Source organism: Lissotriton vulgaris, chromosome 11, assembly GCF_964263255.1.
Source record: "Lissotriton vulgaris chromosome 11, aLisVul1.2, whole genome shotgun sequence".
NCBI lineage: Eukaryota > Metazoa > Chordata > Amphibia > Caudata > Salamandridae > Lissotriton > Lissotriton vulgaris.
Genome location: NC_141699.1, coordinates 259,014,852 through 259,040,126, shown reverse-complemented (window position 1 = coordinate 259,040,126; position 25,275 = coordinate 259,014,852). Strand labels below are relative to the sequence as shown.

General features: G+C 45.9%; 1 protein-coding gene across 1 annotated transcript in view; it reads left to right on the top strand.

Annotated features, from left to right (window-relative positions):
- The first annotated feature begins 8,497 nt into the window (after window positions 1–8,497).
- The window catches only part of POLE (DNA polymerase epsilon, catalytic subunit), a 300,678-nt gene continuing 283,900 nt past the window's right edge, over window positions 8,498–25,275 (top strand). Inside the window, exon 1 of the mRNA XM_086943189.1 lies at window positions 8,498–8,591. Coding sequence (XP_086799315.1) covers window positions 8,530–8,591 — 62 coding nt within the window. The 5' untranslated portion in view covers window positions 8,498–8,529. The remainder of the gene's footprint in view (window positions 8,592–25,275) is intronic.

The window sequence follows — 25,275 nt, the reverse complement described above, 5'->3', positions numbered from 1 at the left end:
TTGTTTCGGTGTCAACCTTCTCTTGAGTGGGGTTGGCCTATGGGTGAGGTCAAAGGTGGCAGTGTCTCTTCGCAATCCACAGCTCCTGGATTGATGTGGCTCTTGATTGGTAACTAAGTCTTATTTTGGCCCCAGAGGTCACTACGAAGCAAGTCAATGGTACCATGTTTTAAGCGGTAGCAGTGTCAGTGGTGGCAATCTTTTTTGCCTTTACCAAACTTTGCTATTTCTGAATTTACTTCACCATTCTTACTATTAGAGTGACTTTATCTTCCATATAGTACTGAAAGGCCATGTACTCATCCCATTTAAGTTGTGTTATTGCTGCTCTCAATATCTTACCACCACTTAACGTTATTTATTTTTTGGGATCTGCGATCTTTATTTAAGTCAGTGCGACCTCATTGGAGATGTCCCCACTTTGCCCACTCTTTACTGCCCCACCGTCCATTTCACCAAGGCTGATACCAGTTGGTCCTAAGCTACTCTAGAGAAAGTAGGAGATTGAAATCTTCCAACAAAGGGTAAGAGGTAGTGTTTTTCCCCACGATTCGAGGAGAACAACCATAGATGCAGTAATGCTGAATCCCATCGAAGGGAACAAAATAACTAGGTGCACATTACTGATGTGAAGCAAGCATGTAAAATCACGTGGGTTAGAGCTTCTGCTCTACGCATTGGCAAAATAAGCGGGCATAGGAGAAACAACATTGCAAACTGTTTGACCCAATGTAGCAGTCTGCCTTCTTTCTTGATGGACTAAAGCCTGCCAATTTGTGATGTTCCTCGCCCTATTTAGGAAACACAGCCTGCGGACAGTGTAAAATATCCCTGGTTGCAACTCCTTTGCGAACTGGAAGGCACGATTTGTACAGTACAGCAAAATACAATGCAGCAGTAAACAAGAAATCATATTACCAGAAAATTTGTCTGAAAATACGTACTACGGAAATACACTCCACTATAGGCAAATACCACAGACAGGAAATGGAGAGTATACACCACGCAACACCTTGGGTCAATGAACAAGGGTGAAAACATGCGCAAGAAGGAACCAGGTACAGAGAAAGTATGCCAAAGGGTTAGGATACCAACCACCTCATCAGGAGAGGAGAGAACTAATTCTATGTCAGGACAGGAGGCTCCGATTATGCTTAGTCTCATTTCTTTACTGACACATAGCAGCCAATCACATTACAGTAAAGAAAAAACAGAAATAGGGCAACCATAGAGTACACCCATAGTATATAAACAGTCTCAGAGGTAACCACTTCCTCTTTCTTTGCTGCTCCGCAGCCAGTTAAGTGCTTTATCTTTACTATTGACTTTGCGCATTGTTATTTACTGTTTGCTTTGTGCTGACCTTTGCGCTTTGTTATCGCGCGTCTGGGGCTGTGTCTCCGTTCACTGACTTCGCGTGTTGTTTGCTGCCGGCGTGCAGTTTTTTCTTCCTTGTCGGAGCGTGTGCCTCACCTCCGTTTCCTTGCGCGAGCGCTTCCTGGCTGCTCGCGCGCTGTTAGTGGAGCGGGAGCAGGGGTTCCGTTTGCTTAGGAGCGCGAGCGCTCTTGCGACGGTCTTCGAGGACAGGCGACAGTCGCGCATGCGCGCTGTACATTTCCGGTTGTTGGGGTTTCCTCAGCTGGTTAAGCGACGGCGTATTGACGTTTTGCCCACGGCCTGTCACTGGAGTTAACCCCGTCAGACACCGAGGTCTTCTGAGGGCTTTGGTTGTTTTTTCTTCGCATAGGCTCTGCCTAGAGTGTTCTATTTGATACAGGCTTTGGCTCCCTCCACATTCTACTTGTTTTTCGAGTCAGGTTTATTTCCTGCTTCTTCGAAGCCTGTTTTTGGGGTCTCAACACTCCCCCTTGACTTGTGTTTTTTGTCAACACTCCATATTGTTCAAGTCGTCTTGTGGGCACTTACCTCTACTTGCTGTAGAATGGCTGATTATTATGATGACGCTGAAGACGACTATTATTATTATGCTGATGAGGAGGAAGGCTCCTTGGAACAGGATTTGGTTGAACAGCTGGACAAAGGTGTTCAGCAATCCGTTAACAAAGCACTTGTACGTGCTATTAATCCTTTGAAGCGTCACCTCAATCTCTATGCTCAACAGCAGGGCTGGTTGCCGGCTGCCAAGAAATCGGCGAAGTCGCCTGTTAACCCTCACAAATCTGATTTTCAACGTCTGGCGAAAAGTTTAGCTTCTGCGCCATCCACGACTGCAGGTCTTCATGAGGCTGATTCGGACAATGTGTTATCCTCCGCATCTTCAGACCATGTTTCTCCTCCACCTAAAAAACGGGTCTGTAAGGAGCATTTTGTGGACGCTCCTGAGCGTCCTCCGGTGCTCAATTTCGAGCCCGCCGACATTGTTCACCCCAACTCTTCATCATGGGGGCCTTCTCCGGCTGTAGCTGCCTACATTGAGGCACATATCCGTCAGCCTTTTGAGGCTTCGGTCCGTGCCAGGCTGCGCTCTGAATGCCCGAGGCCTGATTTGTCTGCTCATTTAGCTGAGACCCCAGAAGTTGACCCCATGATGGTCACCTATTTGAAAAAATATGCCAAGGACCCAAAGAAGGGCCTGGATAGATCTTGGCGGTCCTGTCAGGATAAGATGTTGGACGTCCTTGGGCCTCTCACAAAAATTTTGGACCTAGGTTACAGGGCCCAGGAAGCTTCTGCCCTTGTGAACCCTAAGGAAATGATAGAATGGGCGCAACGGGCAATTTGCCAGTTGGGTAATGCGAATTGTGCGATATCTGCGGAACGTCGCAGGTCCATCTTATTAAAGCTTGACCCTAGACTATCTGAACTGGCCACTTCTGAGTCGGGCCCTGAGGCAGACGGCCTCCTGTTTGGCCAGCCATTCCTTAAGGAACTCACGCGCTTTGTATCAACCTTCAGTGGTATCGACAAGGCGCAGGCCTCCTTGCGGCGAGCCATGCGTCCGGTTTTTGGAAAGGCCGGACGAGGTAGGGGACGCTCGTTCGGCCGTGGTTCTGCCAGTCAGTCCCAGAGAGGCAATTCCTCTCAACACAGAGGCTCCTACGACGCAGGTTATTCATTGAGAGCCAACTTTTATCCTTCCAGAAAAGGAAAAGGCCAGTACGGCAAAGGACGTTCCGGTGGTCATCAGGGACAATACCAGGATTCCCACTCTACAGGTGAGACTGATTCCTGCATGCGATGTGATGTTGGGGGGTCGCATTCAGTTTTTCCTGCAGAATTGGCGCATGCTCTCCGGCGATGCTTGGGTGCTACAAACTGTTCAAGGGTTCAGAATAGAATTCTATCACCCGATGCATCAGACTTGTCCCCCTCCTTGTCTGCGTTTTTCTCATCAGGATCAGGTTTGTCTCTCCGAGGAGATAGACTCTCTTCTCAAGAAAGGGGCGGTGATTCCAACCACCCGTCATCCAAAGGGGTTTGCCAGCTCTGTCTTTCTGGTAGAGAAAAAAGGGGGCGGTGCTCGCCTTGTTCTCAACCTGAAAGAGTTCAACGGGGGAGTCGTCTATCGACATTTCAAGATGGAGGGAATCCATCTCTTGAGGGATCTCCTTCGAGAAAAGGATTGGATGGTCAGGCTGGACCTCAAAGATGCATATCTCTCGGTTCCGGTTTACAAACCACATCGCCGTTTTCTCCAGTTTCTCTGGCAGGGAGTCTGGTACGAGTATCAGGTTCTCCCGTTCGGTCTTTCGTCGGCACCATGGTGCTTCACGAAGCTGTTGCGACCAGTTGTGGAACATCTTCGGTCTCTGGGTGTCAGGTTGATTATTTATCTGGACGATATTCTCCTTATGGCGGATTGTCCACTCAAACTTATTCAACATCTGGAATTGTCCATCACTCTTTTACAGTCTCTGGGGTTTCTGATCAATGTTCAGAAATCGGTGTTGGTTCCATCCCAGCGTATAGATTTCCTGGGTTTTCAGATCGACTCGGTAACTTGTCAGCTCCTCTTGCCCAACCAAAAGATGCGTTATATCAAGAGAGAGTTGACATCTGTTATTTCCAGACCGACTGTGTCGTTGAGGTCGTTGGCACGTGTAGTCGGTCTGCTGGCATCTTCCATCCAGGCGATTTTTCCGGGTCCCCTGCATTACAGGGCAATGCAGCGCCTGAAAATTCTTCATCTCCGGAAAGGCCTCGGATATTCCGATCAGATTCCTCTTACGGAGGAGGTCCGGTGGGAGATGCAGTGGTGGTTGGACCACATGGAGGCCTGGAACGGCCGAGCCCTCTTCGGTGTGTCTCCGGATCTAGTGATAGAGTCCGATGCCAGTCGGTGGGGCTGGGGAGCCCGTTGCGGCTCGGTCTCGACGGGGGGTCGTTGGTCCCCTCAGGAATTGACACTACATATCAACTGTCTGGAACTTCTAGCGGGTTCCTTTGCGATCAAATGTTTTTCCCCTCTGCAAACCAGTTGTTGTGTCCTTCTCCGGATGGACAATATATCAGCAGTCCGCTATGTCAACAAACTAGGCGGGACCAGGTCCAGAATCCTGGCGGAGATTGCCAAAGATTTTTGGCACTTCTGTCTGCAGAAGAGGATCACTGTTATTGCGGAGTACCTTCCGGGATGCCACAATCAGATAGCGGACTGGCACTCCAGACATCTCCGGGATTACAGCGATTGGAGGCTGCATCCTCGGGTCTTCCGTGCTCTCCATCGGCGTTGGGGTCCTTGCCAACTAGATCTCTTTGCCTCACGCCTCAATGCGCAACTTCCGCATTTTTACAGTTGGAGGCCGGACCCTCAGGCTCTGGCCACGGATGCCTTTCTCCAGCAGTGGCCATCGACCCTCTGTTATGCCTTCCCTCCATTTCTGATGATTCCCAGGGTATTGGCCTACTCCAAACGTTTTCAGACGGATCTGATTCTGATTGCCCCTCTCTGGAGGGCTCAAGCGTGGTTTCCGGTCCTTCTAGAAATGTGTTCGGCTCCACCATTTCTCCTTCCCCCTTTGTGGAATCTCCTGCTGGACCCTCTCGGGGATCCTCATCCCCTGGTCCTCTCAGGCTCCCTCCCGCTTCTCGCGTGGAGGATCTCGGGGATCGCTGGTCGCTCCCAGGCCTTTCAAGCGACGCTTCCAAGCTCCTTAGTGAAGCATGGGCTCCCAATACTCACAAACGGTATAAGGGGTCTTGGAAGCGTTGGTGTGATTGGTGTTCACAACACCAAGTTGATCCCGTTTCAGCAGATATCAGCATGATTGTTAATTTCTTGGCCTCCTTAGCCACCTCTGGCCTGGCTTATTCGACTATCAACGGTTTTCGGTCGGCTATTTCGGCGGGTCATGCCCACATAGATGGGAAACCCGCGGGTGAACATCCTTTTGTTTCCAGGTTACTTAAAGGAGTTCGTTTTGCAAAACCTCCCACTCCTAAGTATGTTACCTTGTGGGATGTTTCGGTTGTACTCAGATTTTTGGAGGCCTGGCCTCCCAATGCTTCCTTATCTCGCAAGCAACTATCTGCAAAACTAACCATGTTGTTATGTTTGGTCTCCTGTAAGCGCGTGTCGGACGTACACGCTTTGGACCTGGCGGGTCGCAGCTTTACTCCTGAAGGTGTTTCCTTTCGTCTCTCCAGGCGTACCAAATCTAATACGCCTTCTATTTCTTATCCTTCTTTTCCTTCTCACCCCAACCTTTGTGTGGTTCAATGCCTGAAGGATTATGAGGTGAGTACCGCTTCTTTGCGCTCAGACATGCAAGGTCCGCTTTTTATTGCATTGCAAAAGCCTTTTCGCCCTGTTTCTCCAGCTACCTTGGCGCGCTGGGTGCGGGGCCTTATGTCTGAAGCTGGAATTGATGTTTCTGTGTTTGGCGCACACTCTGCACGGGGAGCGATGGCGTCCAAAGCCTATTCCATGGGTGTTACTCTGTTTGATATAATGAAGGCTGCAGATTGGTCATCTGCTTCTGTGTTTAAGACTTTTTATTTTAAACCTATCGATAGTGTTGCTTCTGTAGTGGTGGATCAGCTTTAAACAAGCATAATCGGAGCCTCCTGTCCTGACATAGAATTAAAAATTTGCAAACATTCGTGACAAGAATTTTCAATTCTATTAAGGACTAGGAGGCGAGGATTATCCCACCCGTTGTCTATGCATATATCGATTATATTGTTACTATGCACTGCTTCATAGATCTTTCCTAATAATATGTGATGAATGCAATGATTTTTTCTCTACCCACCCTTATTTGCTCATGATTACGCAGGATGTGTATTACGGCTTTGTGTCTCTTTTCAGGCTCCGATCCCAAGTGAGGCTCCTCCGTCTCCGCCCTTGTGGACGTTCTGCTGCGAGTTTCTACTCCTCGTTGGCCTGCTTCTGTTTCTGTGGCTTTTGGAAGTTCCTCCGCCGCCTCATTCGGATTTTGGCCCTATTGGATGATGTTCTCCTTGGTTCTTCTGATGTTAATTGGTTCTTCCTACTGGATTTTGGACAAAGAAAGAGGATGTGGTTACCTCTGAGACTGTTTATATACTATGGGTGTACTCTATGGTTGCCCTATTTCTGTTTTTTCTTTACTGTAATGTGATTGGCTGCTATGTGTCAGTAAAGAAATGAGACTAAGCATAATCCTCGCCTCCTAGTCCTTAATAGAATTGAAAATTCTTGTCACGAATGTTTGCAAATTTTTAAGTCTCCGGTCATTACTCATAGACCGCCCAGGGGTACCGACGGATAGAGCGGGCCCCTATTAGGGAAACGTAAATTTACGTTGGTAATGATTGTCTAACTTGCTGGTCAGTAATAATATGGATTGTAGTTTGTGCCAGATTAGGTCAAATAAAGATCAGGACTTAAAGCCATGAACAAATGGTATTAGTCAAGAGATCAATTAATCGTAGATCGGAGGAACAGAGTATCGTAAACACCTAATCGAAAGGTGTATCCCTAAAGCTAGCTGGTACCCTCCACATATGAATCAAGTTGAAGGAAATCAGCCAGAAATTCATGTCTAAAAACGTATCTATCTTATTCTATGAACAAGGCGACACAGAAACCTGAACGAAGGCATAAACGTTAACTAGACGTTCTCAGTGTGAATGTGCTTATAAGAGAATTAGTGCTGCTGTTTGCCAACATAGAAACAATACAAATACCTCTAAGCATGCTGACATTCTTAGGGGTGAATAAACTAGGGATTTTCAAAAGGAGAAATAAGATGGCATAAATGGCAGTTTAATCGATTTGTATTAAAGTCGGATTTAGCTTTGCCCAACACATCCCTACATTGATCTGTGTATACTTAGGAAGTGAAGATAGTGCCTTTGCAAAAGGGGGACGGTGTGTGTGTTTGGGGGGAGGGGGTGTGGGGTGTGAGGGACAACACAGGGTGCGATCAGCTATCATATGGTCTATGGGCTTTTTTCCGAGGTCCTGGGATATTGAGAGGTTGCATATCCTTGATGGATACGGCAGTTGACTAATGTTCTAATAGGGCAGAATACAAATATGCTCAATAAAATGACCGCATACCCACCCTTTACAGGAGCTGTGGCTTACTGCAGGAGGTAGCAGCCTCAGCAACTCCGAATACACTTTACATATGTTTATTAACTTGAAAGTCAAGACAGTAACATAAAGAAGCAAATGTTTACTTGTAAATGAAATGATACACAAATATTTGAAGGAAACAAAAATGTCCCAGTACCTCCCAAGTCCGAGACCAACCCTAAAAGGCGTTATAGATTTTTCTGTGCTAACTACCACATATCTATTCTAACATAAAGCCCTCTGGTCGGCGTTAATCTGCGTGGAAGGTCTGGTTCATTGAAAAAAGCAATTTTCTTTATAAAAATATGAATGGAAACTGATTTTTCCTTTGATCTAAAAGTCTATTCGAAGCTTCCGGTCTAGTAGTAGAATCCTCTCAACTTAGAATCAGGATAGTGGCACATTACAAATGTAACATTCCGTTTCAACCAATGCTAGAAATGCCACATGGGCCTTAGAGAATTGCGACTTCATATCCTGCAGGACCCAGGCGCTCCCATTAGGCTGTCACGCTTTAGGATGAGCACCAACAACGCGGACAGCAACCAAAACGTCCGCTCCAGGTATCAGTCATAAACAGACCGTCACAGAAACCAAACAGCGCTCGCTCTTCACCGCCAAAGGCGCTAACCCTGTCACCTTCCTTCCTTTGTGCCTCTTAGCCTGCTAGAACGAGACAAACGTGTTAAGAACGGATACGAGTAAACTCAACTCAGGTATACGGTCTAAAGCTACCACAAACACAGAAGAAACGGTACCAAACATGACGGCTTAGACAGGGGCACGTGCGGATCTCATAGCAAATCAACACTTCCCAATTCCCAGCGTCTTGCTATGATTGGCTGAAGTACTCTCGTTGTTCCAATCGTAGGTCACCTAACATCTCCCACTCACAACGGACTCTGATTATACATTCAGTAGCTTGATTGGTTGGTGTGAGACCCGGTAGTGACCACGTGATGGACTAATGACAGAAGCTGAAAGATTTGGCGGGTAGAGCAAAGATGGTTTTACAGAACAGCGGGCGGCGTAGAGAGGAGCCTAGGGGTGATAAAGAAAATCAAAAGTGAGTAGTGTTGTAGATTGTTTCTATTTTTATTCAGCCCCGTGTGGAACTTCAAAGTGAAAAAAAACACATTTGTAAGGGCAGCAGGTCTACATTGATTGTGCAAACAGAGCTGTGCATGCGTGCACCGTGTTTATTAGTCCGTACGTTTCTAGTATTATTCAGCCCTGCAAGTTTGGGGAATAAAACGAGTGTACATATATATATGGCCGACGACGCAGCCCAGAATGAGACATTGCACAGAGTCGCAGTACTAATAGTGTGTGCATTTGCATTCGTATAGAAAGGACTCTCCAGGTTTTGAGTTGTTTCCAAAGTTGTATTCAGGACTACAACACCGGGCCGGTAGTGGCTCCTCCACCAACTCGCCGTCCAACAGCGCCCCAACAATTTAATTGACAGCTTTCTACAAAGAACACCACGATTTCGCTACTCTATTAAGGTGGACAACACTAATAATGAAGAGGGACTGCACATTGTATATCAACATACCCACCTGCTACACACATCACCCTACCCAAAATAATTTGTTAAAAAAATAACGAAAAAAAGCAACCCGGAGCAATTGAATATGAATACAAAAGCAGAATGTAAAGTGCATAACTATATAATCACATCATGTCAACATGACCGACACTTGGCAGGAAGACCCGTGTTGACACGGGAGAGCCCTGAAAATGTTTGCATGTGTAAATCGTGTTACAAATGTCATATGAAATTATGATACACTTTTTTTTTAAATTTTGAAGAAATAATATTTCTTTAAAATCTGGACGCGCTATACCTTGAAATATAATTTTCTGTTTCAAGGTCGAGAGGCATTTATTAAAAGTGATAGTTTTTGAACATGGACTTAAAAAGTTCATGCCTGTCCTCACCCTAATGACGATGCCATTAGGGAACTAAAAGCCAAGTCTATTGTCATGTGTACTCTCTATGTGGCCTAGATTTTGTTAAATCAAACACAAGGTTTTTCAACAGCGCGTATCCTGAACACATGTATTTGAATGTGCTTGCATGTGATAATGAAAACAAGCATCGATAAATGCATCAGGTTTCGTCTATGTGATTAATAATAGGCAGTTTTTGTTGTAAGTTGTAGCTTGGTCAGTAGTTGTACAATATAAATATCGGAAAGTCTGTGAAGGTGTTATGACTTGTTTATGTACAAAAATGCAATGTATTGTGCTGTTACTAGTGGTATAGTAGTGAAGTAGTGCGCCTCACTGGTTAGAGGCGGCAGACCCGAGAGCAGAGGACGGCCCGGGACCAGGGTTCGATTCCCCACGCGGCAGGTTTCTGGACCAGGGTCAGCGGACTCGATAATTCTCTCGCCTCGGTGCCCACTCTGATCAGCGATCACACTCGGCAACTCTGGGCATTAGCTTGCCTCATCTTCACTAACGGCCCCACCAGACTGCCGGGGATGCCTGGTCTCACCCTGGAGATACCCACTAAGGGACCATCTCTCAGGGAAGCCAGGAAGGGTTTCGCAGCGGTCGAAGCGCGGAGATACTCCTCCGGGAGTCGATCCTAGCGCTATATAAACCTGCAATTAATTAATTAATTAATAGTGCAGGTAAGTAATAGAAACATTTAGAAAAATAAAATGACGGTGGGAAATAATAGAATTAACTGATATAATAGCAATATTATGTGTTTAGAGGAGTTCTGATAACCTTTGGGCTCGGTGCCACTGCACCTGCTGCACTGTTCAAATTATGCCTGCAAGATAACTGCGTTTGGGACTGCCTGTTTAGTTGTAAAATATAGCAATATTAGGTGGTTAGAGTTCTGACAACTTGTGTCCCGATGCTACTGCACCATTCAAATAATGACCCTGTTGCCTGCAAGATAACTTGACATGTGGCTGCCTGTTTAGCAGTAAAATATAGATATAATCATTGTTTAATGGGTACCTGGAGCTTTTGATCTGGTGTCACTGCACTTGCTGTACTATTGAAATCATGACCCCAGCGCTTGCTAGGTAACTGTACTTGTGACTGTCTGTTTAGTAAAACATAGCAAGATTTGGTGCTTTGTGGAGTTATGACAACTTTTGGCCCAGTGCCACTACACCTGCTGCACCATTTAAACCAAGACCCTTTCAACTTCAAGGTAACTGCAATTATGACTGACTGTTTAGTAGTAAAATACAGCAATACTAGGTGTTTAGTTGGGTGCCTAGAGCTTTTGGCCCAGGTGCAGCTGCACCATTCTAATCAAGTCCCTTTAACTGCCTGGCAACTGTAATTGTGACTGCCTGTTTAGCAGTCAAATATAACAATATTATGTGTTTAGATGAGTTCTGACAACTTTTGGGCCTGGTGCTACTGCACTTGCTGCACCATTCAAATAAGGACTCTGTTGTCTGCAAGGTAACTGCACTTGTGGCTACCTGTTTAGTAGTAACATTTAGCATAGATCTTGGATATTAACTTTATTTGTAACTTGCAATGTTTATTTCAGTATTTAAAATTTGATCGTAATGACCAAATACATTAAGTTGAGAAATCAATCTGATAATGCCTACAAAGTGCAAAGAAAGGTACTGAGGGCATGAATAGGAAATGCCACAAACGTTCTAAGGCAAAAGCATCTGATTTACACGACCAAGTACTAAAAAGCAAGCATTCCAGCATACAGTTGGAAGTTGTCTGCCCATGCCTTTTCTGTGGGAAGAGATGTTATCATTAAAGTGAATCGGTGCCTAAATAGTGTGAATAGCTTTAGAAGTGTTGGTAATGCGTGCAGCCAGGGGAAGTTAACAAAAAAAGTTCCACACAAAAGCGAATGAACACAGTAATTCAGCCATGGGAACTAATAAGCTCCCCATTTTAAGATATATTAAATACAAGAGATTTCAAAAGCCCAGCACAAGAGCTGTGCAGGCGAAACCTAAAAAGAAGTGTTGATGAAATAAGAAAATAAAATGTTCACCTAGTATCACACAGTTTGATAAAGCAGAGAAGCCAGGATTCATCCCAGTTTTTATAGTTTCACATTGTACAACTCAGTAACTAGATTGCTACCATGTTCTTTTTCCGTTAAAGATTAATGCTATGTCTTGCATTCTGCAAGCATGACGTCGCAGGCAAAAGCCATATAAAAGCTTGACTTGATTTGAACTCTAGTGTCCACGGTATCTTTGAGCTGAGTGAGAGCCAGACATCTGATTCGAGCTTTTAATGTCTCGCCCACCTCTGAAATGATCCCTTCTACACTACTAAACCCTTCTTCCCTTCCTGTAATAACACAGAACACATGCGTTTGTCCTGTGCATTTTTTCTACTTTCTTAAGATTTTCATTCCCAACCTGTCCCCCTTCATTTAACTTCCATTAGCTTAATCTCATATTTCCCTGAGACTGGATTCCAGAATTATCTCTGTTTCTTGCTGTTGCAAGTCTGCTTATGTGCTGCACTCCTCCATCCTCTAGTTTTATTGCCTTACTGAATACCTAAAAAGTTTACTTGAACTTACTTAACAAGGTTTTACCTTTCAGAACCCCACAATGTTGTCGCAATCTTACACAAAGGTTAACCAGATAACCTGATCAGGAACCAAGGGTACTTACATTGATACAAAAAGAAACACCAGTGCTTTGTGAATTATTTAGAACATAATTTCTACAATGCATGGATGAAAATGTCACCAAAGGAACAAATCATGAGAACGTATCTTCTAGCCATTCAGGAGCAGATTATCATAATTACTTTTATTAACATATATGCTATGTAAAGGCATTCAGTGAAATATGTTCTAAATAAGTCCTCTGTGAACCGTTGTTTTTTGTATCAGTTCGCCCAGTACGTTGAGGCATGGGTTAGTCAAATCCTTTGGTAAAGCCAAGCATTACAGTAGTTGGCTACTACCCACAACTGACCACCCCTTCATCCCTCCAAGACATCCTGCTAGGAAACAGGCAGGTGTTTGGCATGATTAGCGACTGTACTCGCCAATTAGGAAGTGAGCTGAAACTGTCAGCAGGATCCTGGCTTGCTGCGTGCAGACTCCGAAATTTGGAGTTCAGGCATTCATACAGGTGGGTGGAGGGCAGGGTGCAAAAATGAGACTCCTATTTAACCTTCGTGTATTTATTGGCGTAGCACTAATTGCCACCAGGAGAAGGAAAATGCATATTTTATGCACGCAGGGTGCTGCATGTTCTTGGACCTTTATTCTAAAGTGGCTCATTGTGGGTGAAATAATGCAGGGCCAAATAGTCTGGGGATCATTGCAGTCTGGACTAAAACAAGCCTACCTTGAGAAAGTTCAAAGCCCAATTACTGGGGGACTTGCAATGCTCCAGGGCTTACCTGATGGAGGGCCTATCTGCTCCGAGCTTCTGCCCCAGCAAACAGCTCGCTCTGGACACCCATTACAATAACATGTGTCAGTTGATTTCTGAATCCCAACCGAGCATTGATGCCTCCATTGGTTGTGAAAATACAAAAGTGTGACGAAACGACCGAGAGACTTATTGTACCCATCCAGCCTATATCTGGCACCATTTAACAAAACAAGTTAGTGGACTTGACATGAAAGTGTAGCCCATAGATCGCTATTCGTCCCTTCGGCGTACCCCAAATTTGCCTGTCCGTACTCTGTGCCAGGTCTTAAAAACCTGGTCTGCAGGGACGTGGTTCACCTGCAGCTTGTGGGAGTCTCATGCTAATTGTTCATTGCTTCTGTACTACTAAATCTCTGGCAATACATTTAGCAAGACAGAGCATTGCCTGAAACTCCCATAGACATGAACCTTGGAAGTGGTGGGGGAGAGTACATAGATGAACATAATGAAGCTGGAACAGTGCCTCATCCTCTGCTCAGATTACTACAGTGTTGCAGATAGTCACTAATGTAAGTGAGATGGCTGCCCAAAAAATACAGGTTCAAGGCCAAGAGACTATCTCTCTGGACAGACCTTTTAACTGTAAGAAAGTAGTGAAGTTGTCATCGGAACAGCGAGCTATGCTACTGTGAGAAGGACACACCGTATAGTTACAGGTGTGACTTTTCTTTTCAGAGGAAAGCTCTTTACTGTCCAAGTCTGGGGAAGGTTTTTATATCTATTGTCTCCAACAGACCTCAAGTCTCGCTTAGCAGTGAGTTTAACACTTTTTAAAGTTAAGTTGACTTCTCGCTTCAACCAGGCTGGATGTCGCACCTGGTGAGGAGGACATAACCTTACTTTTCCAGTTCATGACACCCAAAATGTAAAAAAAAAACATTGCCCTGAAAAGAATGTCTCTAGGAAGAGAGGCTGCTTTGCACACATATAGTTCTGCTCTAATTTGTGGGGATTCCATACTTGTGATTTAATGTGAAGCATTGCATATAACTTTTCTGCAAGTCAAGTCAAGAAATTTATATTGCGCGCTACATACCCAGAGGGTCTCAAGGCGCTTGAAGAGGGGTGGGGAATTACTTCTCGAATATCCAGGTTTTAAGTTGCTTTCTGAATGCTAGGTGGTTTTGAGTGAGGCGAAGGTGCATGGGAAGTGAGTTCCAGGTTTTGGCCGCTAGGTAGGAGAATGATCTTCCTCCCATGGTGGTTTTGTTGATGCGGGGAACAGCAGCGAGGGCTTGGTTGGAAGAGCGCAGCTGGCAGGGGGGGGGGTGTAGAAGGAAAGACGTGTATTGAGGCAATCGGGTCAAAGTTCGTAAAGAGCTTTGTGTGCGTGGGTGAGGAGGCGGAAAGTTATCCTCTTATTGACGGGGAGCCAGTGAAGGTTTTTCAGGTGACCAGAAATGTGTTCTTTACGCGGGATGTCTAATATGAGTCTGGCTGATGCGTTCTGGATGCGTTGGAGTTTTTTCTGAAGTTTTGCGGTGGTGCCGGCGTAAAGGGTGTTTCCGTAGTCCAGGCGGCTTGTAACCAGTGCGTGGGTGACCGTTTTTCTAGTTTCGGTGGGGATCCAGCGAAATGTTTTTTTTGAGCATACGAAGAATGTTGAAGCAAGATGAAGAGACTTCATCTGACTTGTCTGGTCATCGAGAGTGAGGAATCCAGGATGACGCCTAGGTTCCGTGCGTGATCCTTCGGGATGGGTGCTTTTCCAAGGGCCTCTGGCCACCAAGAGTCGTCCCAGGCGGAGGGGGAGGTACCTAAGATAAGGACTTCTGTTTTGTCTGAATTCGGTTTCAGACGGCTATTCTTCATCCATTCGGCTACCTCTTTCATTCCTTCATGTAGGTTGTTTTTGGCGATGTTTGGGTCTTTGGTGAGTGAGAGGATCAGTTGAGTGTCATCAGCGTAGGAGATGATGTTGAGGTTGTGTTGGCGTGCGATGGTCGCGAGGGGGCTCATGTACACGTTGAAGAGGGTGGGGCTGAGTGAAGATCCTTGTGGTACGCCGCAGATGACTTCTGTGGCCTCTGACTTGAATGGTGGGAGGCGTACTCTCTGAGTTCTTCCGGCAAGGAATGAGGTGATCCATTCCAGTGCTTTTCCTTGGATTCCGATGTTTCTGAGTCGTTGTAACAGGGTGTTATGACAGACTGTGTCGATGGCTGCTGAGAGGTCGAGGAGGATTAGGGCGACTGTGTCTCCATTGTCCAGTAGAGTTCGGATGTCGTCTGTTGCTGCGATGAGTGCGGTCTCAGTACTGTGTTTGGCTCGGAAGCCGGACTGTGAGGAGTCGAGGGATTTGTTGGCTTCGAGGAAGGCGGCGAGCTGGTTGTTGACAGCTTTCTCGATGACTTTGGCCGGAAATGGAAGGAGCGAGATGGGGCGGTAGTTTTTGAGTTCGGTGGGGTCAGCTGTGGGTTTTTTCAGAAGGGCGCTGAGTTCGGCGTGTTTCCAGCTTTCTGGGAAGGTGCCGGAGTTGAGGGAGCAGTTGATGACGTCTCGGAGGTGTGGTGCTATGATGGAGTCTGCTTTGTTGAAGATGTGGTGAGGGCATGGGTCTGTGGGGGGTCCTGAGTGGATGGAGTTCATCAGGCGGATGGTGTCCTCAGTGGAGATTGGGTTCCAGTCATTAAGGATGTTCAAGGGGGGTGAAGGTACGGCAGAGGGTTGGAGACTGCGTATCTATTTCAGTGATGCTTGGAGGTTCCATTTTTAATTGTGAGTTTATCTGGAGCAATAACTGTGATTAATTCGTCTGGAAACATGATAAGATGAAATTGTCTGGAAATATGATAAAGAGTAGGCAAAAAAGTCCGTGAACACATGCATGTTTTTTGAACAGTTACAAAGCTTTAATCCAAAATATGCCTGAAATTCTTTGTGTGCAGTTTTTCGCTATCAGCAACCTGTCTGAAGCAGTAAACATGGATAGGGTGACAAAAGCAAAATGAGATAAAAATAACAATGGATTCAAACCAGATATGTGAATGTTTGACAATGTTTAACATTGCGTCTGTCATCTTTTTGTGTTACATTTTCACCCTAAGGTGGAAGGGTATGCTCAGATTTGGGTCCCGTGCTCGCTGAGCCACCGGTTTAAAGCTAGCCTGGCTAACGAGGGGTGATACCCTGAAACCAGCCCCAGGATGCTTGTTTTCTAGTCCAGGGAGGACCTGGCCTGACAGTTCGAGCTGGACTGTTCCCATGGGGAACAGGGTCACGGCTGATTTGCATATGGATGGGTCCAAACTGGAATGGCGTGGCGTGGCGAGCAAAATAACGATGGATTAAACCCAGATCTGCAACTGGTGGTGAATGTTTGACAATGTTCAACATTCCGTTCATCATCTTTTTATGTTACTGCGCAACAAAAGCACACAATGACCGCCAGTGGGATCACATCAGTTAAATTCTTCTAGGCGATAACAGTGGGTTCGTTAGATAATTCAGCAAAGGGGAGAATGGCACAACTGCCAGTGCAGTGTGAAGTTTCAGACCTGCACTAGTTAGTACCCTTGCTTCTGGACTTGAGATTTCTACTTTGTTGTGCCGTTGATGGTGATGGATGTAGTAGTTTACAGATCAATGGGTGTTGTTTGGTATGAAATCCAGTTAGCGATCATAGACTAGTCCACAATGATTTTTTAGTGACCTACAGTGCTTAGTTTCAGGGCATGAATTGTTTTGCCACGGAGCAGTGGATAAAACTCAATTTTGAGCTATATGCTTCCCTGTGGACTCTAAAAAATCTGGAGCGTGGCAGTCTGTCTCGGCACATCCAGAGATGACTATATTCTAAAAAGCATCTACAGTGACATTCATGGCTTGAATTTGTCACAGGAATATAATTTGTCTGCATAATCAAACAAACTATGTTCCTTTTCACAATGCTTTGGTATGACCATGCGTACGTTATGGGCTATATAATCAAAACCTGATATATATTCGAGATACCATGACTCCAATCTCCCTTGCCATGTAAAGTTTTAGCAAATTGGTGCAGTGATCTTTAAACGTCCTGTTTAACTGTTAGATGTGACGACCAGCATTTCACATTACATGCAAAGTTGCATAACAAGGATGCTTGTGTGACTGCAAGATAGATTCCATCCTTATGTGCACACAATTACTCCTCTCCAAAGACAGAGGATTCACACAGTATTTTATGTATTCAGATATTGTCTTTTTTCTTCAGAAGATAATTAACCAAAGTACTCCATATAGGACATTTAATAGTCCGTTTTTTGTCGATTTTCAACAAATAACACAATCCTTTAAACAGATCCAATGCATTTCGGGCCCATTATTTGTCCCTTCATCAGGGAAAGGACACTGTAAACATAAACATGTACCCTGTCAGTAACTGTAATGGATGGGTTATGTATAGCGGGGTATGTGCAGTTATGTACGTGGGAGTTCGTGCTGATAGAGTGTAAGGTTAGGTTGTCACCTTAAAAACATTCCTGCCCATGTGAAAGTTGTGAGAGTCAAAAAAAGATCCGAAATCTCTTACGTCTTGGTTTTGAATCGAATTCGCGTGTTTCAGCTCTGTGGATCATAGAGTTAAACAAGCATTTACAATGCAACGGTTTCGCCTTTGTAAAAGTTAGAGCTATTGGCATTGTAAATGACAAATTTTGTATTTATGTGTTGGTTTTGAAAACAGATAAATAAATGGCATTGTCCTTTACAATGCCAATAGCTTAATCTCTCACAAATGCGAGACCTATTGCATTTGCACACACACACAGAGCACAAACACACACACAGAGCCACACACACACAGACAGACAGAGCCACACAGACAGAGCCACACAGACACACAGAGCCACCCACAGTCATTCACATAGAGCCACCCATACACACAGCGCCACCTACACAGAGCCACCCTCACACACACAGAGCCACCTACACAGTCACCCTCACACAGACATAGCCACTCTCACACAGACAGAGTGGGGGGCACGGACACCTGCACAACGCAGAAGAGCGGGGGTGGGAGGGGACGGACACCAGCACAACTAGGAAGAGCGGGGGTGGGGGGGACGGACAGCAGCACAACCGGAAGAGCGTGGGTGAGGGGGACGGACAGCAGCACAACCAGGAAGAGCGGGGGTGAGGGGGACGGACAGCAGCACAACCTTGAAGAGCTGGGGTGGGGGGGGACGGACAGCAGCACAACCAGGAAGAGCGGGTAAGGGGGGGCGGACACTAGCACAACTAGGAAGAGCGGCGGTGGGGGGTTGACGGACACCAGCATAACCAGGAAGAGCGGGGGTGGGGGGGACGGACACGTGCACAACTAGGAAGAGCGGGGTGGGAGGGGACGGACACCAGCACAACTAGGAAGAGCGGGGGTGGGGGGGACGGACAGCAGCACAACCAGGAAGAGCGGGGGTGGGGGGGACGGACAGCAGCACAACCAGGAAGAGCGGGGGTGAGGGGGACGGACAGCAGCACAACCAGGAAGAGCGGGGGTGGGGGGGACGGACAGCAGCACAACCTTGAAGAGCTGGGGTGGGGGGGGACGGACAGCAGCACAACCAGGAAGAGCGGGTAAGGGGGGGGCGGACACTAGCACAACTAGGAAGAGCGGCGGTGGGGGGTTGACGGACACCAGCATAACCAGGAAGAGCGGGGGTGGGGCGGACGGACACGTGCACAACTAGGAAGAGCGGGGTGGGAGGGACGGACACCTGCACAACGAAGAAGAGCGGGGGTGGGGGGGACGCGGACACCAGCACAACCAGGAAGAGCGGGGGTGGGGGGGGGGGGGGGGCGGACACCAGCACCAGCACCAGCACCATTTTCAATGCAATAAGTCATGTATTTACGCAAGTTTGTGCTATTGACATTGAAAATATTTTGTTTTATTTATGTTTCAAAAACCAAAACATAAATAAAAGGTCTCACACTGCTGTCTCTTACACTGATGACTCTGCCTTGAACACACCCACTGCTGTCTCTCTCACACCCACTGCTGTCTCTCTCACACACACTGCTGTCTCTCTCACACACACTGCTGTCTCTCTCACACACACTGCTGTCTCTCTCACACACACTGCTGTCTCTCATACACACTGTCTCTCACACTGCAGGTGTGGGTTGTTTCCAGCTCATCCCGGCTCTCACAGGCACCGCCTCCGGGATTGATAAACATGCAGGGATGGGCCTGCTTCGTGGGAGAGCAGGTCAGTGGGATGTGCTAGCGCTGAGAAGCCATGTGACGAAGGATGCGCCTACCATGTCATCAAAGGTCGAAGTGCATTAAAAAGTATGGGAAGTGTGGGGGGGAGTGGGTGCAGGGTCAAAGGCGTGGGTAAAAACACAAACTAGTGGGACCCTGGTGCAAAAAAAGGACAATCTCGGCCCCGGTGCCACTGGACCTGCCGCACATTAATAGCTTCGCTCCTGAACACAGGACTTGTGATGCTGGTATAAAACCAGTGGCGCAAATCCAAGAAGCCATCTCAAAGTCCCCGGGTTCTGGTTGTTTGTTGCCACTGCGCATGCCGATCGGTTGTTTTATGCTTCATAGAAGTTACTCTGCGACACGTTGGTTTACATACTCACACATTATCTGCTGCATAATCCGTTTCTCGTCTTGTGTGTAAACAATGGTGTTCTCTTTTACAAACATTCGGAGAAAGCGGCCGTGGGAAATGTCTGGCCCTGGTAAACTGGCGGACACAAAATAAAGTTAAAGGGATGAGTGTGTTTTGAAATGAACCACAATACTTATGGGATTGTCGGCAATTTAAAGGTGAAATAACGTGATGTGGTCACATTCCTTCCTGCCTTTCAAGTCAACACACTGCATGCTGGGACATGTAGGAAAGGAAAACTACAGGATCTGCAATGCAAACTACTTTGGCTACATAGGCTGGTCTAGCTAAGGACGTATGTGTTCTAAAACTGAAAATGACTACACTAAACGAGTGTCACAACACAGGAGCTACGAGCATCTGAAGGGGAGAGACAAAACACTGGATATTAATGCGTTTTGGGTCAATGTCGGTGTTTTAAGGCGGCAGATAGTGTCCTCCCTGTTGCTGTGTGCTTTTGTACTCCCCATCAGAATCTGCTCCTCGTGATGCCAGTGATACCGGGGCGCACTGCTCGGAGCAGGGTCGGGGTTCTTCATATCTGGGCCGTGAATAAATGAAGAAAAGCATCTCATCCCAGGGCTCTGTTGTTGACAGATATGTGGGTCCCAAGGGTGAACTGCTTCTCTGGAAATGGGACTCCTTTTTCCCCTTTCACGGACATGCATCAAGTCCTCCGTAGTAATGGGTGGGAGCTGGGGCAAACTGAATCAAATTGGCATGAAGTTCCACATAAGTTCCTCTTAGTGCTGTAAACAGGGACGGCAAGGGCTGGCGAGTACGTGACAATTGGACCTTTAGGCACTAGGCAGAGCTCTGCGTCAGGCTGTCAACCTACTGAGCTGCCCTGAGTGATGTGCCCTGTCTAGAGCTGCTGCGTTCTCTGTGTCACCTTCAGCGAGAGTGTGCTTCACAAGGCTACATCAGTGGCGGCTGCTGAACTTTGAAAGAGGTGTGGCGTAATTTTCTTCCTCAAATTAGACCGAGCAAAAGTGCAAGTCACCTTACTTTCAGAGGATCCAGGAGTATTTTTGCCTTTGAGGAAACGCTAACTTCAAAATAAGTGCCAGTTGGTGCATTTTACAACACATTTGAGTTACCCAGGCCTCCATTAGCAATTATCAAATTTAGGGCCTGCCTCATGCATAACATGACTAAACATCACCCAATTCTCTACGTGCTGGCATTGTTTCCACTGATAGCCATGGTCTCTTCACTTGTCACAAAGCACCTGTAAACACCCTCAAACCTAATTAGACAACTTGCACATATGTGTATTCTCCCACAGATAGCTTTAAGAAGGTTTCACTGTCTTGCTGATAATCTCCTACCAGTTCCACATACCCTCTGAGTCATAAAACATTCATGCACATGCTTACACACAACCAATTAATAAAAGCCACATGCACACACCCGACCAAGCTAACTCACACCTATACATAAACACACTCACTCATACATAACTCACACCTATTCATAAACACACATTCACATACGCATACCTCTCAGTCCGTAGCCTCCAGCCTTAATCGTCTGCCAACAGCAACACATACAGTAAGGATAGTCACTGACCCCATGCACGCTAACAAAAGTGGCCACTGTGACAGTCCTAGGTGCACTGAGGAGACAAAGCCCTCACACACTCGGGAGATGGCAAAAGTGCAATAAATAAAACAAATTTTACCAAGCGATGAGATAAAATGCGCAGTGAATGTTTCTATATGGTTCGGTTCAGGACATTTGATTGCACCAGTTTTACCAGACAAAATGCTGAACCAGCCCTGCTGCTATTTAAACCTATATTCCTCTATTTACCTCAACCTAAAACCTGGGCTACTATGATAAAGGCTTTCAACACTATGAGATGTGAACTCCGATCCCATTTGAAAAGAGAAACGTCAAATCATACAAACAGTTTATCTGGTAAAATACCCCAAGGCAATACCAGTGCACTGCAGTACACTTAAAATGTCCGCTGGTTTCTCCACGAGCCCGGGTACATCACGTCCAGGGCAGAAGGCACATTCTCGTCATATTTACCAGCCTCTGCTTCACTTCACACAGTTCATACATCGATCTAGCTATGATGCACACAGTGACACAAATGTTCGCCATAAATGCATTCACAGAAGCACAGGTCGCCAGCCCCCTAGCTGACAGCACCTGCAAGCTTCCATAAAACGAGAACAGCAGAAGCAACTCGTGAAACAGGCGGTGTCCACCCCGAGCGTTAAACCCGGTTTGAAATAGTAAAACAACTTGACAAAAAGTTTTATGCCACGCATTTTTTTTGTGGTTGTTTTCGTCATTTGGAACGAGATAGGCTGTCGGGAGAATGTGCAGAGGCTCACACTGAGTAACAACTGCCTGACCTCTCTGCCCTACTACCCGCCAGGCTCCAGTAATAGCGAAGCCTTCACCTTGCCTTGTCCTCTCGGTAATACACCCTGCAAGCAAAATTAGGCGTCACCATATGGCCATCTTCAGCTTGCAGTGTTTTAAAACGCTGATGCCAATCTTTACGGGCACTGTGTTTTAAAAGAAATGGTCACCTTGGCGCTAGTCCGTGGGGGTATACTATGCTGACAGACTTCTGGTGTTGCACATGATGAGCAGTGTATTGCTCCTCTGGAATCGGGATAGCAGTGCCTGTACTTAAAGTTGCCCATGTGCAAAGATGTACCAATCACATCAACGGGAATAGCTTACGTTTCTTGGCTCCATGCGGACTGCAAGGGGGGATAGTTAGAGACAGTGGCAGAGCGACCGACAGGCAGGGGGAGAGACGTGTACAAAAAGCCCCGCCCACTTTGACGTGGGCCAAAAGAGAAAAATTCTCGGTAACGGCCACGAATCTGGTCCGGCCATGACGGACAGATCTGTCTTCCAATGGCTAGCCTCCATTTATGGAGCTAGCCAATGGAAGACAGGGGCGGATTCAAAGCCACTACTTATACTCATTAGATTTCTCCTGTGCAGAAGAGCTGCGCACAAGTGCGCAGCTCTTCGCTTAGGTCGAAACCTAAAAATGTAAAAGGCTTCCTTGTCCAAAAACATGTGAGGACTTCTTTTTCATCAACTGAATAGTTCAGTTCTGATTTAGTGAGGGCACAAGTAGCAAAAGTAAGAACTCTTTCCCTGCCAGCATTAATTTGCGATAAAGTGGCTCCTAGTCCCATGTATCTGGCACCTGTAGTTAAATAGGATTTTTCTACTGGCTTCAAAATGGCACAAGAACGGAGCTGTGAGTATAGCTTTTTTGATATTTTCAAAAGATGATTGGTGTTATTCCTGTCATGTAAAATGTATGTAGTCATTTACCAGGTCCCCGAGGTTACTCGCTCAGTTTGCAAGATTTTTGACATATTTCAACATGTATTCTGCAAGTCCTGAAACTAACTTTAACTTGTTTTTCTTTTCTGGTGCAGGTGCTTTTTTGATAGCTTCTAGCAGGCATATTTTAGATTTAAAACCATCTTTAGAAATGGTGTGTACTAGTTATCATTATCTGGGAGCTCCCAGAAACTTGTTTCCTTTCACTGTAAGACTGTGCTGGTGTCAAAAGGTAACCCCCTCCCCCTTTCTGGAGTTGCTGTCTGAACAAGGAGAATGAGATATTTCTTCATGAGTGAGGCTTTATCCTGCAGTTCAAGATATTCTGTAGCTGTACAGCTAGATGAATTTCTTAGTCCGGCTTTTCAAATTCTGCAGAGTTGAATGAAATGCACCTCTTCTTAATGCATGGTGACATCTTGGTCTTTTGGTTTCTGTGTATGGTTGTGAGGGCTTGGTGGTGAATAAAGCTGGTAAATAACTTCTCATATAGAAACGTGGTGATGCTTACACACCCATAACACTGCTGCTTTTTTCTGTGGATAGGTACTCCCACAACCATTAGGCGACTCCTGGTGGCATATGAAACCACCCTTTTAACAGTCCACCTTTCTTGCTGCCTCAGGATGTTAGTGCTGAGCCAGAAACACATCCAGTTCTTTTGAAGAGGCATCAACTGTGGGTTACGTGCACAGGTGTGGACCAAAGTTCGCCAGATGTTCTGCAGAAGCAACATTGTCTCTGATATCCATGTTCTGAATATCATTATTTAAGTGCATGTGTACTTGTTCAGAGATGTATATCTATTGTTGGATTTGGACATGTGATTTGATAGTGTGTATTTCTTCTATTTTGCTGTTTGAGAAACACATCTCTGGTGATAACTTGCCCATGGTCGTCATGGTACAAGCATAATGTGTAGTCTTTTTGGAGTCGCAGGAAGATTTTCATGATCATGTTTGTAGCATTTCTCAACATAACTGGGCAGGAGCCATTGTGAATTAATAGCAGGCTGCAGCTATTGCATGATCTGTCATCCCTGACTGCACCTTTTACTTTTTCAATTGTTTTGGTTTCATCTAACCATTTGCAACATCTGCTTACATTTCTCTTGCTTCTGTTCCTTTCTCCGTCTTTGTTGTATGTGCGCCATCCCTGATGTGTTTTCTGTCCATTGCTTCAATATGTGCCACGTGGGCTTCTTGAGCGTTTTATTTGTTAGCTGTTTTGTATAGTGCAGACCATATGACGGGGATGGCGAACTCTTTAGATTTCTACAAGTTGCATAGTTACAGAGAAACCAACCAACCAATAGAGAAGGAATCCTATTTGCAAACACTTGAGTTTATATTTTGCCCATGACTTGGGCAAAAGGAGGTTGTTCTGCAGCGTAAAATGTGATACCTCGTAGATGCCTTAGGTGGTGTTGGGTACCTCTTCACGTTGTGTTTATATTTTTATGGGTGACCGCTTCTGTGGGAGCTTCATACTTATAAACTTTGTGAAATACAAAGTGTCACCAGCAGATGCACGTTGCTGCCATATTTATCGGTTCATTGGCACTGAATCTGACAGACTATGTTGAAGGTAGTCATTAAGGACCTCTTGGAGGCCAGAGTATGCTATTGTCTTTTCGCTGGTGAAATTCTGTGTAGTTACTTGACTTTAAATTCTGTGAACAGAGCTTCTTAGTTTCCCGATTTCTTGCACGAGAACCTCACCCAGTTCAGTTTTTTTCTGTGTATTCTGGCACTTTTATTTCATTGCAAATTCAAAACTACAACTACAGTAATACTCATTTTATTTCAGATGGCGTTATGCATTTCTGGGATGAAATGGTAAAGCGAGAGCACAGTTGCAATTTTTATCCTCATTTTATTGTGATTTGTGGAGAAGCGATTACTCAATTGTCTTAACATAGTTATAAAAGGCACAAAGTAGTCGCATTGCGCGTCACAGCTTTACTTCTGCAACTCTCAGCCACAGATGACCTAATCTGGAAGACGGTGGTGTCTCTCAGGAGAGCGCCCGCACTCTTCTGCGGCTCTCACAAGTATAAGCCTCTCTGGTGCGCTTCCAATTCAGCTGTCTCCACCATCTAGTTTCGATTCACATTTGAGCACCCTGCAGCTCACCTGCCATGCTGCTGGCGTCTCTAGTGTGGTGCTGGGCAGAAGCAGTGGTGAGCTCGGCCCCTCAAAGAACACGCAAGGAATGGCGGAGCCGAGGCTCATATAGCAGTCTCAACCCAATGTTTAAATCTCTGCAGGCTCTGTGAAATCATTGGCTAAGTATTGTAGGCATTAAAAAGGTTTCCTTGGGAGTACTAGACAGATGCCAGTATCTAATACTATCCGGTAGCCACTAGATGGTTCATTACCCTTGGTTTCCA